General features: G+C 40.1%; 1 protein-coding gene across 1 annotated transcript; it reads left to right on the forward strand.

Moving 5' to 3' along the window:
- Positions 1–732: 732 nt before the first annotated feature.
- LOC135118402 (fatty acid synthase-like) lies at positions 733–16,257 on the forward strand. The gene is given in 39 exon segments (XM_064040331.1): positions 733–817; positions 3,546–3,721; positions 3,962–4,154; positions 4,315–4,435; positions 4,520–4,723; positions 4,801–4,917; positions 5,002–5,180; positions 5,325–5,467; positions 5,669–5,872; positions 5,994–6,180; positions 6,333–6,495; positions 6,575–6,744; positions 7,135–7,286; positions 7,362–7,545; positions 7,637–7,785; positions 7,902–8,083; positions 8,268–8,387; positions 9,035–9,144; positions 9,309–9,499; positions 9,579–9,733; positions 9,846–10,109; positions 10,184–10,280; positions 10,748–10,891; positions 10,993–11,105; positions 11,357–11,507; positions 11,768–11,945; positions 12,291–12,403; positions 12,525–12,692; positions 12,773–12,945; positions 13,449–13,601; positions 13,682–13,888; positions 14,009–14,120; positions 14,292–14,433; positions 14,512–14,662; positions 14,750–14,897; positions 15,040–15,216; positions 15,291–15,393; positions 15,469–15,804; positions 15,807–16,257. Coding segments are annotated over 38 exon segments (6,267 nt in total). The 5' UTR covers positions 733–817; positions 3,546–3,553; the 3' UTR covers positions 16,052–16,257.
- Positions 16,258–16,260: the final 3 nt, after the last annotated feature.

A 16,260-nucleotide genomic window follows, 5' to 3' on the forward strand; every position in this document is an offset into this window, starting at 1 on the left:
CACCTTTTAACTACAAAATTCACGAAGTTAATTGATGATGACAAATAGATAATAATTGATTGACTGAATTTGAATAGTGAACTTGACTTAGACCAGGCCATTGTTGTTTCTTAATTTAATTACATTCAAATAAGCATATTAAACAGGTTATTCACACCGCTTGATTTGAATCATTAATAAGCATGGAGAGTAACAAAAGTAAATAGTCCGTCTTTTAGATAAACCTTAAATAATACGTAGTACCTTTAATAATTTAAGAGCCCAGCTCTTGTCGGTGGAGCTCCTTCCATCAGATGATCCAATAAGATGATCCAATAAGATAATAAGAGACAACTACTGTATAATATCGAGAACAGGAGAGGAAAAATGATGGGAAACCTTATATCTCTCGACAATTTTATCAAAAACATCGTGGAAGGGAAGGTCGAAGAAAAGAGGGGAAGGGATCGTCCTTTAATTATGGAGTCGTATATTTTCTTTGCTCTAAATTATAAAAAAAAATCGTATTTCAGAAAAAAGCAATAACCAAACACCTTAACATTTGACTTCGAACATCTTCGGAAGCTCATTCTGGATCGATGTGGAATTTTTTATCTAATGGTAAACTCAACTTAATTCAAGTCTGTGCGATATTTTGTGAGTAAAATCCATTTCACGAAAGAATTTCAATTTGTGAAATGAACTTTTTTCAACTACCGTTAGGCACGCTCATAAATAATGGCACATCGTTCGCGAGTACTTCATTAGTTTGTGAGTGTAGGGTCAGAATACACCTACAGTACCTATTGTGCTATAATCAGCAACGAATTTCCTGACTGTGAGTACTTTAATTACCTCATCTGGATAAAGTTATAGTGGAACGTTTTTCTTTTGGACTAAATGTTTTAGTAACTTCATCTGCCTCGCCTTTTTCCAATTATGTTGAGGTCGGCTTCCAGTCTTACCTGATGCAGCTGAGTACCAGTGTTTTACAAGGAGCGACTGCCGTTCTGCCCTCCTCAACCCAGTTACCCGGGCAATCCAATACCCCTTGCTAAGACTGGTGTCAGACTTACTGGCTTCTAAATACCCATAACAACTGCCAACCTTCAGTTTAGCGTGCCCTCCGAAATTTCAGTAGGTAACTTGTGAGCAATTTAAACTATCGATTTCGTTATGAGTATCTAGTTTTGCTTATCATGGTCTAGGACCTGAGATTTTGGATTTTATATTGTCACGATCAAATAGATTCATCAATTTTGCGGGAGCAATGTCCATATTATAAATGAAATGAAATTTATTTATTTGCCAGAATATAGGTACAATATGATGGTCGATACAATAAAAAAACATGGTTCCACTATATTCGACTTATAATTAGTCATGCAAATATTTCAAGTTCTATAATCTTAAATACAATAAACTAGTATTATGATTTAAAACACAAAATATTTACATTAATTGAAAAAAATAAATAAAATAAACGTATATATTTAAAACATAAAACAACATCATAATAACTTCCCTGTCACATGAGTCATGTGATACACACCTATTGTTGTGTCTGTAGTGAAGTGGTTAAAATGTTCATTACATATTTACGTATTGCAATAATTATCCTAAGCTCAATAACATTTTAATATCATAATTGCTGAGCAAGGAAGTCATGTATAAAATTTTAGTCCTAGTCAGGTTTCACATCGTAGATAGTTTAAAGTAAGTAAGCTAATTTAAAACTAGCTAGTCTTTGCAGAAACTATATCAAATTAGTAGTAGTGTAAAAAGAAGCATTAAGTATACATATAAACTTGGGTCTGTAGGCGGTGAGTTTCTGGTGGCTCGTCGTCCTAGGTGACAACAAGCCCGTGTCGACAGCGCGCGTTGTTCCACGAGCTCCTTAAAGAGAGTCAGCAAACCATAGCCAGGCCTACCAACGAGAAGGCCTGAAGGCCTGGGGGATTGTTCATAAAAGTTACCGCAGCCCTGGTACATAAAGGACCTAAGAAGGACATGATGGGTTTAGTCAATAGGAATCTGACACTCCCTCACGCTGCTAACCGCTGGAGGGGATTTGATGATTTAACATAAAAAAGTTTACCAATTAATATATCTACATACATATAAGATTTTCCATAGTTTTATTTACAAATTGCATCGTCTAAATCGGTCGATTGAATACACTGTAAACACATATGGTAAGACTAAATGCGATTAATATTCTATTGTCTACAAATAATACAAACTAACGGGGAAAGGTCTTTATAGTGTTGCTAATTAGTGTTTAAAAATATATATATGTAAAATTCAAATTCAAATGAAAATGTTTGCATAGAATGAATGGGTAGGTACAATTACCTATTCATTCTATGCAAAAATTCTAATACATAAAAAATATTTGTGATGTGAACTCAAAAACTAAAGGTTAAGGAACCCTCGGCTCGCCCGGTCTGTGGATGGGCCATCTTGTTACGACAAATTCTGAGACAGCAAACTGGTGATAAACTGGTGGGTCCCGGCTGTCATTTGAACATCTCTGACAGTCGTTAAGGGTAATCAAAAGCCAGTAAGTTTAACACCAGTCTTACCAAGGGGTACTGGCTTGAACGGGCTCCGGGTTGAGGAGGTCAGAGAAGCAGTCGCTCCTTGTAAAACACTGGTACTCAGCTATATCCGACTAGGCTGCAAGCCGATCCCAAAGTTTGTAGTTAAGAAAAGGTTAGGAAGATAATGAATATATTTGTTAAGTAAGGTATACAACCGAAAACCTCAGGACAAAGTCAACCCGTCGGTCACCCTGAAAATTAAACAAATGAGAATTGAGGCTTTTTTTTTAAGTTATCTATAGATGTCTGACTCCCTTACGCAGCACTCACACTGGTTGGGGTCATTTGATGACTCCCTAATTAAAAATACCATAATAATTTTACACGGTCTGGCAAAAGTAGACCCAGGAGGCACTAGGCTGGCCGCTTGTTATTGGTGGTAGATGGTGATTATAATAATAATGAATTCTCAATATTTATTTAGGTACTACTTAATATTACAAATAACACAGCTCCACAAAAGTACTGGAATGGCAAAAATCTCCAACCAAAAATATATCTTCCTACTATAATTGTAAATGTGATAATATTATTGTTATTTCGTAACAAAGTTACAAAATCCAAGTGACTATAGCTAAAATGAAAATCAAACAAAGCACATTAATAAACAAAACAAAGAACACATAAAGTGTAGGTGGCAAGGATTACCAAGATTTCTCATTTGAAAAAAGGATGGTATAAACAAAAATTAGCTTCCTATATATTCTCACACTACAATTATGTATTTGCTCAGTATCAGACCTACTAAAAAGTTTGATTGAATTCAAAATTTCCCTTTCCAAAAAAAAATATTACCAAACGCCGACTAAATAATTTACAGCATGCGCGCAGGTTTAATCTGCTGGAATATTTGATCAATTAAGTATGAAGATGGAAATATATAAGAACAGGCACATTTTTTACCATGCAGGCCAGCCCGTGGTACCGGTAGCATTCTAGTTTATTTATTTTTAATGATTTTAGTAGCAACCATGACTCCCACACCGCAAGAGCCTGTGATCGAAGAGAAGAACGTGTTCGCTCCAGCAATGGATGCTGTGGATGCTATGGATGGTGAACGTATAGTTATTTCTGGCATGGCGGGGCTCTACCCCGACTCGGCGAGTGTGAAAGACTTCAGTGAAATTCTTTATAATAAGGTATGATTACATAATACTCTGTGACTAATAAATAAAGAACAATATTTCAGCGTAAAATAAAATACGATTTCTTGAATGATTACCTCAAAGGCTTGATCTAACTAGAGCCAACAGATGACCAAAAATATTGCTTTACTCTTTTTAAGATTGCAAACAAATTCCATTAGTTTTTTCGACGTCAAATTCATGTTCGCTTCCTTGATGAATGATGACACCATAGATTTTTTTTGTATTTTGCAGGTCAACCCTTTAACTGAAGAAGGGCTTCGCTTTAAATTTAATCACCCAGAAGTGGCGCAGCAGTCGGGCTCGGTGCCGGGGCTGAGCACCTTCGACGCGCAATTCTTCAAGGTGCACTACCGGCTCGCCAACTGCATGGACCCCATGGCCCGCAAGATCCTCGAACAGTCCTACCAGGCGATATACGATGCCGGTTAGTACTTATAACTGATAGAGTACTTCAAGTACGCATCATCAGTCAATCATAAACCAATACCATTGTTATTGGATGCCATTTATCATACTGATCAGTGATCAGGTTACTCTTTTCTAAATTGAATCCAGAGAATAATAAGTCGTTATTTCTTTTTCAGGAGTAAATCCGGATGACCTTTCTGGAAAGAAGGTCGGTGTTTACATCGGCTCATGTTTTTCTGAAGCTGAAAAAGCTTGCTTTTACGAAGCTGCTTCAAGGTTTGGTTTTGGTATAGCAGGGTAAGTGCTGTTCTTAACATCATGTTGGATTCTATAAGTGAAAGTATTACTTTGTTAACATTGCGTCCGCCTTTTTTTAATTAGGTGCAGCAAAACAATGTTTGCGAACCGCGTCTCGTACTGGCTGAACGCCAAGGGTCCGTCCATGTCTATAGACGAGGCGTGCTGCAGTTCCACCGCAGCTCTAGAGCAAGCATACCTCGCCATCAGTCGCGGCGAGTGCGAGGCTGCTATCGTCGGCGGCGCCTTCTTGTGTCTGCACCCACAGTCCTCAGTGCACTTTGGAAGGTAATACCTATACTGGTTGCTAAATCAATATGTCATGTTCATTTTTCATTTATTAAATATTCAATTTCTTGTTGCAGGATTATAAATCTTTGCCAGGATGGCAAAACGAAGTCTTTTGATGAGAATGCTGATGGATGCGCAAAATCGGAAGCTATTAATGTACTTTTTCTGCAGAAAGCTAAGGACGCTTTAAGGTTTACCTATACACTTACTTTTACTCGCTAAACACTACATACATCACCTTTTCTGTGTTAACGCTATTAATTCGCCTGTTACAGAATTTACGCCGATGTATTGCACGTTAAGTTGGAGTTTACGGGTCTGTTGCCTGGAGAGACAGGACCTCGATATGGGTTCTACAGAGACGTTGATAAAACCAAGAATTTTATAAAATCGTTCTATGAGGAAGCTAAAGTACCCGCGCAAGCCATCGAATACGTCGAAGCTTTCGGCTGTGGTTAGTAATAAACTGAATATTTGAAAAACTTATTGGCAAAAAATAACACTTCATTTTTGTTTCTTAATAAAAAGACGATAATGTTCAACTATATAAACAGTTTTCATAATTCAAACGCATAAAGAAAATTATTTATTTTGGCAGCTCTACCAGAGGTCGATAAAATGGAGTTGCAAGCGATCGAAGAGGTGTTCTGCAAGGACAGAGAAGATCCCCTGCTAGTGGGCAGCGTTATGTCCAACGTCGGTTACAATGAAGCTGCTTCTGGAATCACCGCCATCACAAAGGTACATTTAAACGTACATATAGGCATATACATTCCATACTATATCGCCATGTCTATTGTTCAAATTGAACATAATTTGGATTCCATACTATTGAATAAAACTACTTATTATATTGTTTAAAAAAGAAGGGTTTTTAATCTGTGATGTGTTTACGCTAGATCAGTTGATCGACAATAATCACAAATTATATGACATTGTCAGGTGTTGCTGGGATACCACTACGGCAAACTAGCTGCCAACCTGCATTGTGGCAGTCCGCGGCAGGACGTGGCAACACTGCGCGACGGACGCATCCGCGTGGTCACCGAGCACGAGGGGTTCAGGCGCAGCCTCGTCGCTGTCAACGGCCTGTCCGTCACCGGCGTCAACTCACACGTGCTGCTCAATGGCCACTACAAACCTAAGGTACTGAAAATACATCATGTTTTAATACAGCACCCAAAACTGATGTAGAATTAAAGACTAGAAGCATCAAAAAGACCACATTTTTATTTCCAAAAATGAATGTACTGTTTTTATCTTTCAGGATCCCACTCGATACAAGTCCAGTATACCATACCTAGTGACAGTGTCAGGGAGACATGAGGCTGCCGTGAAGTTTGTTCTGGATAATCTGAAGGCGAACCCCATCGACCCCGAGCAGCTGAGGCTGTTCCACAATGCTCATCAATCAAAGACTGCGGGACACTTGGGCAGAGGATTCTCAATTCTACGTAAGTTCTTTATCGCAAGATTTGTTTTTAACACGCTTATATTAATAATACGAGGGCGTCTGTTTTTTGTCTAAACCTATATCTAAGCAGATTTATAAAAGCTGTTAAAACGGTTATTATATATTGATGTTATGTGTTTATAATTTCATTAGAGACTGATGAGGAACAGAAGACTGTGAGTCTGCGCGAGCAGGCTGAGTACTTCGACGACGCTCGCAGACCGCTGTGGTTCGTGTACAGCGGGATGGGCTCGCAGTGGGCTGGAATGGGCACACAACTCATGCGCATACCAATCTTCGCTGCTGCTATAGAACGGTATGGTAAACATTATAAGAACATAAAACAAAAAACCTAATACTCTACCAGAAGTATTACAAATAACTATTTATTGCAGATGCCGAAAAGCATTAGAACCAAAAGGACTTGATATTGTCGATATCATTACCTCAACCGATGAAAAGACATTTGACAACATTTTACACTCTTTCGTGGGCATAGCTGCCATTCAGATTGGTCTCACTGATATTCTCCGAGAGCTTGGACTTGTCCCCGATGGAATTATTGGTAAAAGATACTCAAATTTTCTAGAAATTCTTTTAACTACCAGCTTCTAAAATGGGGTCTTAGCCGATTGTTTGCCACGGTGGCTATCATATGTATATGTACGAGTGCAAGGTGATCAGCCAGTTGCACAGGACATATTATAGTCCACAAACATTTACACAGACACAGGTGCCCTCCCTATTACTTCACTCTCACAGCCCGATGGGATAGAGCCCGACCAGACCAGAGAGATCAGGCACACGACCGACATTAATGTGGCCTCCGATGCACTTGTGTATCAATCACCAACTTTCAGACTCCAGGCAAAAGTTTGTGAAAGTTTCTAAAAGCTACTTCGGCCAGACCCGCTATTATTATAATAGCTACATATAGTTATTACTGTGTAACCAGGTCACAGCGTGGGTGAGCTGGGATGCTCGTACGCCGACGGCTGTCTGACGGCGGAGGAGATGATACTGTCTGCCTACAGCCGCGGCCTGGTGTCGCTCGAGACTCCCTTCATACGCGGCTCCATGGCCGCCATCGGTCTGGGATACGAACAGGTGATGATCAGATCTTATTTTCATTCACTTCTAATGTGTAATAATTATAACTTAGTATTACTATTTTATTTGTAGATCTCTTCTATGTGTCCTCCTGAAATCCAAGTAGCTTGCCACAATGGACCTGAGTCCAGCACTATTTCGGGACCCGCTGATAAGATGCGCGAGTTTGTGGCTGAGTTGACCGAAAAGGGAATTTTCGCTAAGGAAGTTCCATGCTCCAACATAGCATATCACTCGCGGTATATCGCTGATGCAGGTGAGTTCAGACAACATTTGAAAAAATCTACACCGTTGTAGTTGTGCTCTCGTTCAGCGACAATTAAGACGAGTTTTTTGAATACTAACAGGACCGCAGTTGCTTAAATATTTATCCGAGGTGATCAAGGATCCGAAGCCTCGCAGCGAGCGCTGGCTGTCGACGTCTGTTCCGGAGGAGAACTGGGATGAGCCGCAAGCGAAGCTCTGTTCTGCTGAATATCATACCAATAACTTACTTGTGAGTAGATAGAGAGAATGCAATCCTTGAATTTATACTATGCAAAATTACTAAAACTCATTCAATGTATTATTATGCATGTAGTATTTAATGGAAACCATGTTGAAATTGCGCAGAGCCCAGTGCTATTCGATGAGACATCCCGACTGATCCCCGACAACGCGGTGCTGGTGGAGGTGGCGCCGCACGGGCTGCTGCAGGCCATCCTCAAGCGCTCGCTGCCGAGCTGCAAGAACATCGCGCTCACCAGGAGGAAGCACGACGATAACGCCTTCTTAGTACTCGAAGCTATCGGCAAGTGAGTACCTGTAACCTGTTGTTAGCAGCAGTTTCATATCACGCTTACCTAATAAAGAGGTGGACCGATTCAGCTTACTTATATTTTACAACATACAGGAAATGTACATGAATATTCGGGAACGTGTTTTCCATTTATGCTGTCTTTTGTATATGTATAATGAGCAAATGTATTTTTCTTTCAGATTGTATATGGAAGGCTACAATCCTAAAGTTCATGTTCTGTATCCAAAAGTGCAGCTGCCAGTTTCAACGGGGACGCCATTCTTGTCCCACCTAGTTAAATGGGCACATGATGAGAATTGGTAAGTTGAACGACTGCTTTTTTGTGATAATAAATATTGATATTGATTGCAAAGATAATAGTTATTTGTTATACAAGAGTGCAAAGTTGCTTTTTAACCGCGAGCTCAATTTTGATGACCGAGCAAGCGAAGGATTCTAAAATTGAAACACGAGCGTAGCGAGGGTTTCAATAATTAGAATCCTGAGCGATAGCGAGGGAATCAAAAGAGCTCAAGGTGAAAAATCTTTGCACTCGAGTGCAACACGTAACTTTTCATCCCACCTCATCGAGGAAATTACTATATGCAAAAAAACAAAATGGCGCGCACATATGAGTATCAAATTAAAAAGCAGTACCTATTAAAGTTCATTTATTTGAAAACTCAGATTAAAAATGAAACGAGGTTAAAAATCTATGTAAAAACAATAATAAAAATTACTTAATTAATTGAATAATTATTTTAAGCAGTATTTTATTTGTTTAATATGTATTTGTTTGAAAAGTCTTATCAAGATTGTCACAAATGGAGTACTGCACACGATGTTCTAAATTCAAATCACTTTGCCGCTCTAGAGGATAAAAACGGCTTTTGCGCTCAGATATCAAAGGGTAAAACTACTCTTTCCGAGATGGTGGGATGAAAATGTAATATTTTGTGTTTTGCAGGCCTCTACCTCTGTATTGTACAGCCAATAGACACACGACTACAATCTGCGACTATGTCACCTCCCTGCAGGACACTGATGGTGCTTACTTGGAAGGACACTCAATGAGAGGTATATTATTTACTCCATGAATTCATTTTTTGTGTCGTTAATGTTATAATAATTGTTGTATACACAGGGTATTACAAAAGTACCCATAAAGACGAAAGGATTTTAAATGCCCCCTCTTAAGACCCGCGACAACCAGCCTCTAAAATAGATTTTCTTGTAAACAGGCCATACATTATTCCCGTATGCTGCTACCCTGGTGTTGGTGTGGGATGTGTTCTGCATGACTGCGGGTAAGCCGAAGAAGCAGCTGTCGGTGGAGTTCACTGACCTGCATCTGATCTCACAACCGATCTTACACGACCAGCGACAGCTACGTCTAAACGTTTCCCTGCAGAAAGGAACTGGTAAATTTGAGGTACACCCTGCCACGTTTTCCTACTAATGTTGATGAAATCATACCTTTAGTATGTTAACTCAATGATATCGCTTCACAGGTTTTAAATGAAGATTCTCGAGTATTAACTGGTGGTATAAATATATTCGAGGCTCAAAAATCAAAATCAAATTATGACACCGATACCACATTAAATATAGAACTCACGCAAGATGATATTTATCGTTTAATGAGTGAAAGAGATTACTCATACAGGTAATAAGATATAACTAATTGCTTTTATAAATAATTTATTATGAGCTCTTGTTTTGATCGAAACTGAAAGGTAAAGAAAAAACTAAATGACTTGCATTGTGTTCTCGCACAGCGGTGAGTTCCGCAGCATGGAGGGGTGTGACAGCGCGCTGAGCGCGGCGGCGCTGGCGTGGCGCGACAACTGGGTGACGTTCCTCGACGGCTTGCTGCAGCTCAACATGCTGCGCCAGCCGCACCGCGCCGTCACGCTGCCCACGCACATCAGGAGCATCTCCATCGATGTCGACCAGCATGCTAAATGTGTGAAACAGTCTGCTGTTTCGGACTTCAAAATTTCGTTAAAAGCTGATGTCTCAGATCAGTACCATAATACCAGGTGACACAATTAATCTTGAAATCAAGTATTACATTTTGTCCTTACGACATCTTGACATGCTCATTTGTTTACAGGTGCGGAGGCGTCATAATACATAACATAAAATATGAAAAATTGCCTCTTCTGAAAAATACAAACATGGTTCTCAAATCTTTAAAAATAAATAAAGACGTAAGTATAATATTTAAACCTACTCACGCTGCGTCTTCTGGATCGTGATCGCTACTCGACAACTTTTCCGCCCCATTAGTCACCTGTTCTGCCAGCCATGTGCTCTGCCCATTGTCACCTTCCTTTCCAAGAACTTTGCAAGTTCGGGCAGTGTCGGGGACTTTGGTTCTTCTGCGGATCTTCCCTTTTCTCCTAGCACAGCGCTCTCCATTGCTCTCTGAGTAACTTTGAGCTTCCGCATTCCCAAAGTTAGCGACCACGTCTCTGCGCCGTATGTTATCATCGGCAACCCACATAGGTCATATAATGTCTTTCTTCTTGGAGTTAGACTCACGACCTTCTTTTTAAATAAAGTCTTGAAAAATTATAATTGAATTATTTCGTAAGAAGACCTCCCGGTCCTTGATGACTTGACTTTTATATGAGAGAACATTGGTCAAATCTTGTCAAACTTTTACGTGTTTTAGAACCTGCGAGAGGAGAGCTATACCTCTTTGGTAGACTCTGCGCCTGTAAGCAATGTGACTTTACAATGCAACCAGTTCGGTGATTTTGATTCACTCGAATGGGTCGAAGCACCAGAGAATAACGAACCGGGAGTTAAAGTCAAGGTATATCTTCAATTAAACAAGTTAAATTAACTCGGAAATTGTTTGATCGATTTCAGCTTTTAAACATATTGGACGGTTGTTACAAGAAAATATTCTTTCAGGTTCACTACGCTGGTATTAGTTATAATGACACCAAGAAGGCTAGTGGAGCCTTGTCATTCAGAGAAAACGTTATAAACGACTACGGAATGGATTTCAGTGGGACCACGGAAAAGTAAGTAACATAAAAATAACTAAAGATGAGCCTTTAAATATTAGATATCCTTGATCATCTTCGCTTTGGGCATTGTTACTTATGCTGTTTTACTCTGTTTTACGTCATCCACAGACAGCTTTATGAAAATCATTACCTTGCTGTTATGTTTACCTCTACTATAGGAGAACGTATGTACCTGTGCATTACATAATCTTCGTTCTAGACCAAATCACAAATAATTAGGTTTCACAAAAAAAAACTTGTAACAGTGGTGTTCGCGTGATGGGCTTGGTGCGAGGCGGAGCAGCCAGCAGCGTGGTGCGCGCGCAGTCGCAGCTGCTGTGGCCCGTGCCGGTACACTGGAGCCTCGAGGACGCCGCCACCGTGCCGCTCGCATACGCGCACGCCTTCTACTGTCTCGTGAGTACAACACTCAAAGCTCTATCAAGTACGATAGCTATACAAAAACATATTTTTGGAAGATCTGATCTTTATTAAAAAAGTAGATTGGTGCTTTTATTTATTTTTTATTCATTATGGGACTTTTTTCAAATATAGGTCAACCCCAAATATTGTTTTCTTTGATTACCACATTACCAAATCAGTTTTAACAGTCCATATGCATTGCGAACATGGAGACATTGCCTGTAAAACTAATACCAGTTCTGGATGTGTTCTAGGCCATTAAGCTGTACAAGAAGCTGGAACCCCATACAACTGTGTTGGTGCACGGAGGAGCCGGGACCTTAGGTCAAGCTGTTTTGTCAATCGTACTGGCTCACGGCTGCCAAGTATACACTACCGTTAGTGATATAAAGAAGAAACGGTTCTTACTCAAACTTTTCCCAGCATTGAAAGGTACAACTTATGATCAGTAATATCTATCAACTGCAATTGACACGACTTGAATTGGAATTCTGAGACAGCACAAGTTTTTTAAGACGACGAGAAACGACGCAGGACCCACAATTGTTCCCTGTGGCACACCGAACAAAATTGATAGCTCGCCGCTGGTGTGATTTCCTAATTTCTCAGTTCTTAATCTGTTTGTCAAATGGCTCTCAAACAGTTTGAGTTGAATTCCTCTGACACTTACCCCGTCTTTTTTGACTAATTATGTAGAAATGAGAGTGGTATCGAAAGTCTTGCCGAGATTTTGCATGCATTCATTTTATTAATTAGGGGTGTATTATTTGTTTCCAGCTGAAAACATCGGTAATTCTCGTGACCATAGTTTCCGAGACATGATTCTAAATGCCACAGAAGGGAAGGGATGTGAAATTGTTATAAGCTCAGTAAAAGGAGAGTTAAAGAAGGTGTGTGTCATAACTATTGAGTTACAAAATCAAATTTATTATATTCATTGGAATATAATACATTTGATTTTACATTTATCATCTTTTAAGCATTAAATAAATCAAACTCTTTTATTCACAGTCTACACTCTGCTGTGGTGGTTTCGATGGAGTATTTTTGGATATTTCACAACTACACAATCAGGAGAAAGACTTCGACTTCGGAATGTTCCACCTCACTAAAGAAAGAGCTTACACTACTGTTGATTTCTCAACCATATTTGAAAGTGAAAATAGCAATGAACGCAATGTATGTATACCACCACACAGCGGTTGGAGCAAAGAAAAGCTTGGCAAATTATATTTACAAAATAATTGTCTGACCCTCAGGCTTTGCAGCGCATGATAAGTGAGGGCATCCGCGCGGGCTACGTGCGTCCGCTGTCGCGCGTGACGTACTCGCCGCACGACGTCGCACGCGCGTTCCGTCTACAGGATGGTAGCCGACACCGCGGCAGAGTACTGCTCAGGATGCTCGATGATACATTTTCGGCTCAACCCAGGTAATTGGTACAAATGCTGTACACTCCAAGCTCTAAAAACCTTAGTAATCGATACAAAACCTGGGAACTTATTAATATTGATTTGCTCTCTGGACAACACCCCCCTTTAATTCCACACGAAACCGTTTTAAAAAAGATATCATCACAATACTGACTCAGTCGCACCATTAGAGCCAGACAGCTAGATGAACATCAACATTCACACATCACAACACCTACCTACACAACACAAATACACACACTCATTCACACAACAAGTAATAATAGTGCATAATGCCTGTTATCCGCCACTCTTTCGACAAATTATCATTATTGTTATATTAGTGTACTTCATAATTGGCGTAATGTTTTATATGATGCTTAAATGTAATGTACTGTAAGCTGTGAAGTTACCTATCATAAATAAATAAATAAATAAATAAATAAACACACAAGGGAATAGTTCTCTTAACATTATAATAAACAAAGAATGAGGAAATGTTCATAAAAACTTTTTTTTTCAGATTGAAGTGCTCTGCTGATGGTTGTCATCTAATAATAAGCAACGATGAAACATTCGGCTTGCTGCTAGGTGACAGACTCGTACAACGAGGAGCAAAAAAGCTGTATTTACACCTTAAGAGCCCTTCAGCTAGCTACATACAGTTGAAAATTCGGTAAAATATCAAACCTAATTCAGATTTTTATAAATAAAATAGATTAATAAATACTAATGTTCTCTTTCATGTATTCCCAGATCTTGGCAAAAGTTAGGTGTGAAAGTGGAAGTAATGTCGAACGAGTTATCAAAGGAGTCGGACATCTCCGCAGTGGTCAGTAACGCCCAGCGCCTCGGCCCAGTGGAAGGAGTTTACGTCACGCTGGCAGACAATCAGCAACACATTGACGAAACTAAACTCAACACTTTGGACTTAGTATCGAGGAAGTTGTGTAAAGATATCAAGTGAGTATTAATGGTATCAGATTTTTTTTTAACTATATCTAACATTTTCATAAGTCTTTCCCCAATCATAGCTTGTTCCTCAAAATCACTATGCTCATAATAATATTTGTACTTTGACAGATACTTTGCAGTTTTAAACACCGGAACCAAGACAATCGGAAAGGACGTGATCCTTCGTCGAGTACATAACAACTTACCTGCAACAATGTTATCGATGGAAGAAATCAACCCTGTGAGTATAGTACTGCGTTGCCTTACAAGAAGGCACCTGACCTACCATACTTATAGCATCTCATCTAACTCTCCTTCCTCTAAGAGATTTCTTTATCAATTGATTTCTGTTCTTTACATCAGCTAAGTGTTTGTAAAAAGATTATTTGTCTGACCTATATTTTCATCGTAGGTATCGAATGACGAGAGAACATGCTACCGTCATGTAGTCGAGCTGACTGAGAAGGCACTGTGTGGTGAAAGCGGTGTATTCCTGGCATGCAACACTCCTGCTCAACAAACCTCACTGCTGCAAGAGATAACTGCACTTGCTGGTAATGACCAATTTATTATAAATCTTTTTACTATTGTAAATTCTACAACCATAACAATATAATCTATTATTTTAACAGGTTCAGCAATAAAAGAGGTCAAGGATAAAAATACAACTTTAGGAGAGTTGGGCGTCCTCAATGAAAAAGTACAATTAGTTTCGCAGTTCTTGAAACTTAATTATAATCTTGCGTTTGAAGAAACTTACATTCCTTCTATAACAGTTGACAGGTGGGTATTTTTGTTAACTGCACTTAATGTTCCGGTTACTTAATTGTTTTTTTCTTTCTTAATACTTACAAAATTTTTTTTTTCAAGGATACAACAATTAGAAAATTCTATCATCAATCCTGAATTCAAAGATGAGAAGGGATTATCTGCATTCTTCTCGTACGTGGACTCGGACGAACTTCTCGCAACTACTGATTTCGTTTTCTTGCCCACGCTTGGCAACAATTCATCAATGGTAATAATTCATATTGTATTATATAGAATACATTTAATAACTACTATCCTATAAGTGTAAGGAAGTTTATTTTACAATGACTATTCAAAACTATATTGAGCCTTTAGTACACAAATTGTAAATTGTTGATGGTATTCCACAGAGGGACGACGAATTTGATGCGGACCAAACCTACCTGTGCATAGTGCCGGGCATGGAGGGACATCACGAGCGGTTCCGGCTGCTGTGCGAGCGCCTCAAGCTGCCCGCCATTGTACTGCAGCCGGGGCTCGACCGCCCTAACGAAACTGTACAGGAAACTGCTAAACGATTCGTTGACGTAAGTAATCCTTCTGAAGATGCTTAGTTAAGCTGCTGTAGGAGACACTAGTTAAAATCAAATTTTCATTTCAGGTGTTCTTGAAGAAGACGGGATTGAAAAATAACTTCTACCTCTTAGGCTACGAAACAGGCATCACGATAGCATTGGAGATGGTGGCTCTTTTGGAAGACCGAGGTAAGAGATCAGATTAATTTTCTCTCAGCATAATTTGCACTAATCAAATGGAGCACTAATAAATATGTATTCCAGGTTTGACGGGCACACTATATTGCATCGGCTTCGCACCAGACGAGCTCAAGGTGGAGTTGGACGAGCAGTTGTCGGAGTTTGCTCGCGAAGAGGAGCTGCAGAACTCCGTGGCGCGGCACATGTTCACTCTGATGGCGGGCGGCGACGCTCGCGGGCTGGGCGGGCTGCAGGCAGCTCGCACGTGGGCGCAGAAGGTGGAGTTGTGCGTGCGCACTCTGCTGGGGCGCGTGCCGCACTCGGCGCAGTACGCGCGCGCGCTGCTGGAGACGGCGCTGTCGCGCATCCAGCGCGCGCGCGCCCACGTGCGCGGCGGGCGCTGCGCTGCGCCTGGTGCTGCTGCGCGCCGCCGCCGCCCCACAGCCGCCCGCGCGCGCTGCAGCACCACTCTCAGCTGCCCGTCGTCGTGCACCAGCTGACCTCACCGCTAGCACACGCCACCGCAGACTTGCAGTGCGCCGCCGTCATCAACAGATACCTGCACCCCGACATACTGCAACACTTCCACAATAAGAACATTTGTGACACATACCTTCTTAATGCCAATTCCTTTATGACTATCAATGATTCAATTCCTAAAAAATAGGTAGTTAACTTGGTCGATACATGTCACATCGTAGGTAGGTTTTAATTAAATTTTTAAGCAACTTTAAATTGTATTCTTAAGGGATGGCTTGCTTGTTGAGGCAGGATAAGGTGGACAACATGAAATCGTATAGGATGGGTTATGAAATTATCCCATAAGATAAGTGAACTGTATCTTTTCGTCCTAAATAAAGTTACCTATTCTTATTT

Source organism: Helicoverpa armigera, chromosome 22 (genome assembly GCF_030705265.1).
Source record: "Helicoverpa armigera isolate CAAS_96S chromosome 22, ASM3070526v1, whole genome shotgun sequence".
In the NCBI taxonomy this organism is placed as follows: domain Eukaryota; kingdom Metazoa; phylum Arthropoda; class Insecta; order Lepidoptera; family Noctuidae; genus Helicoverpa; species Helicoverpa armigera.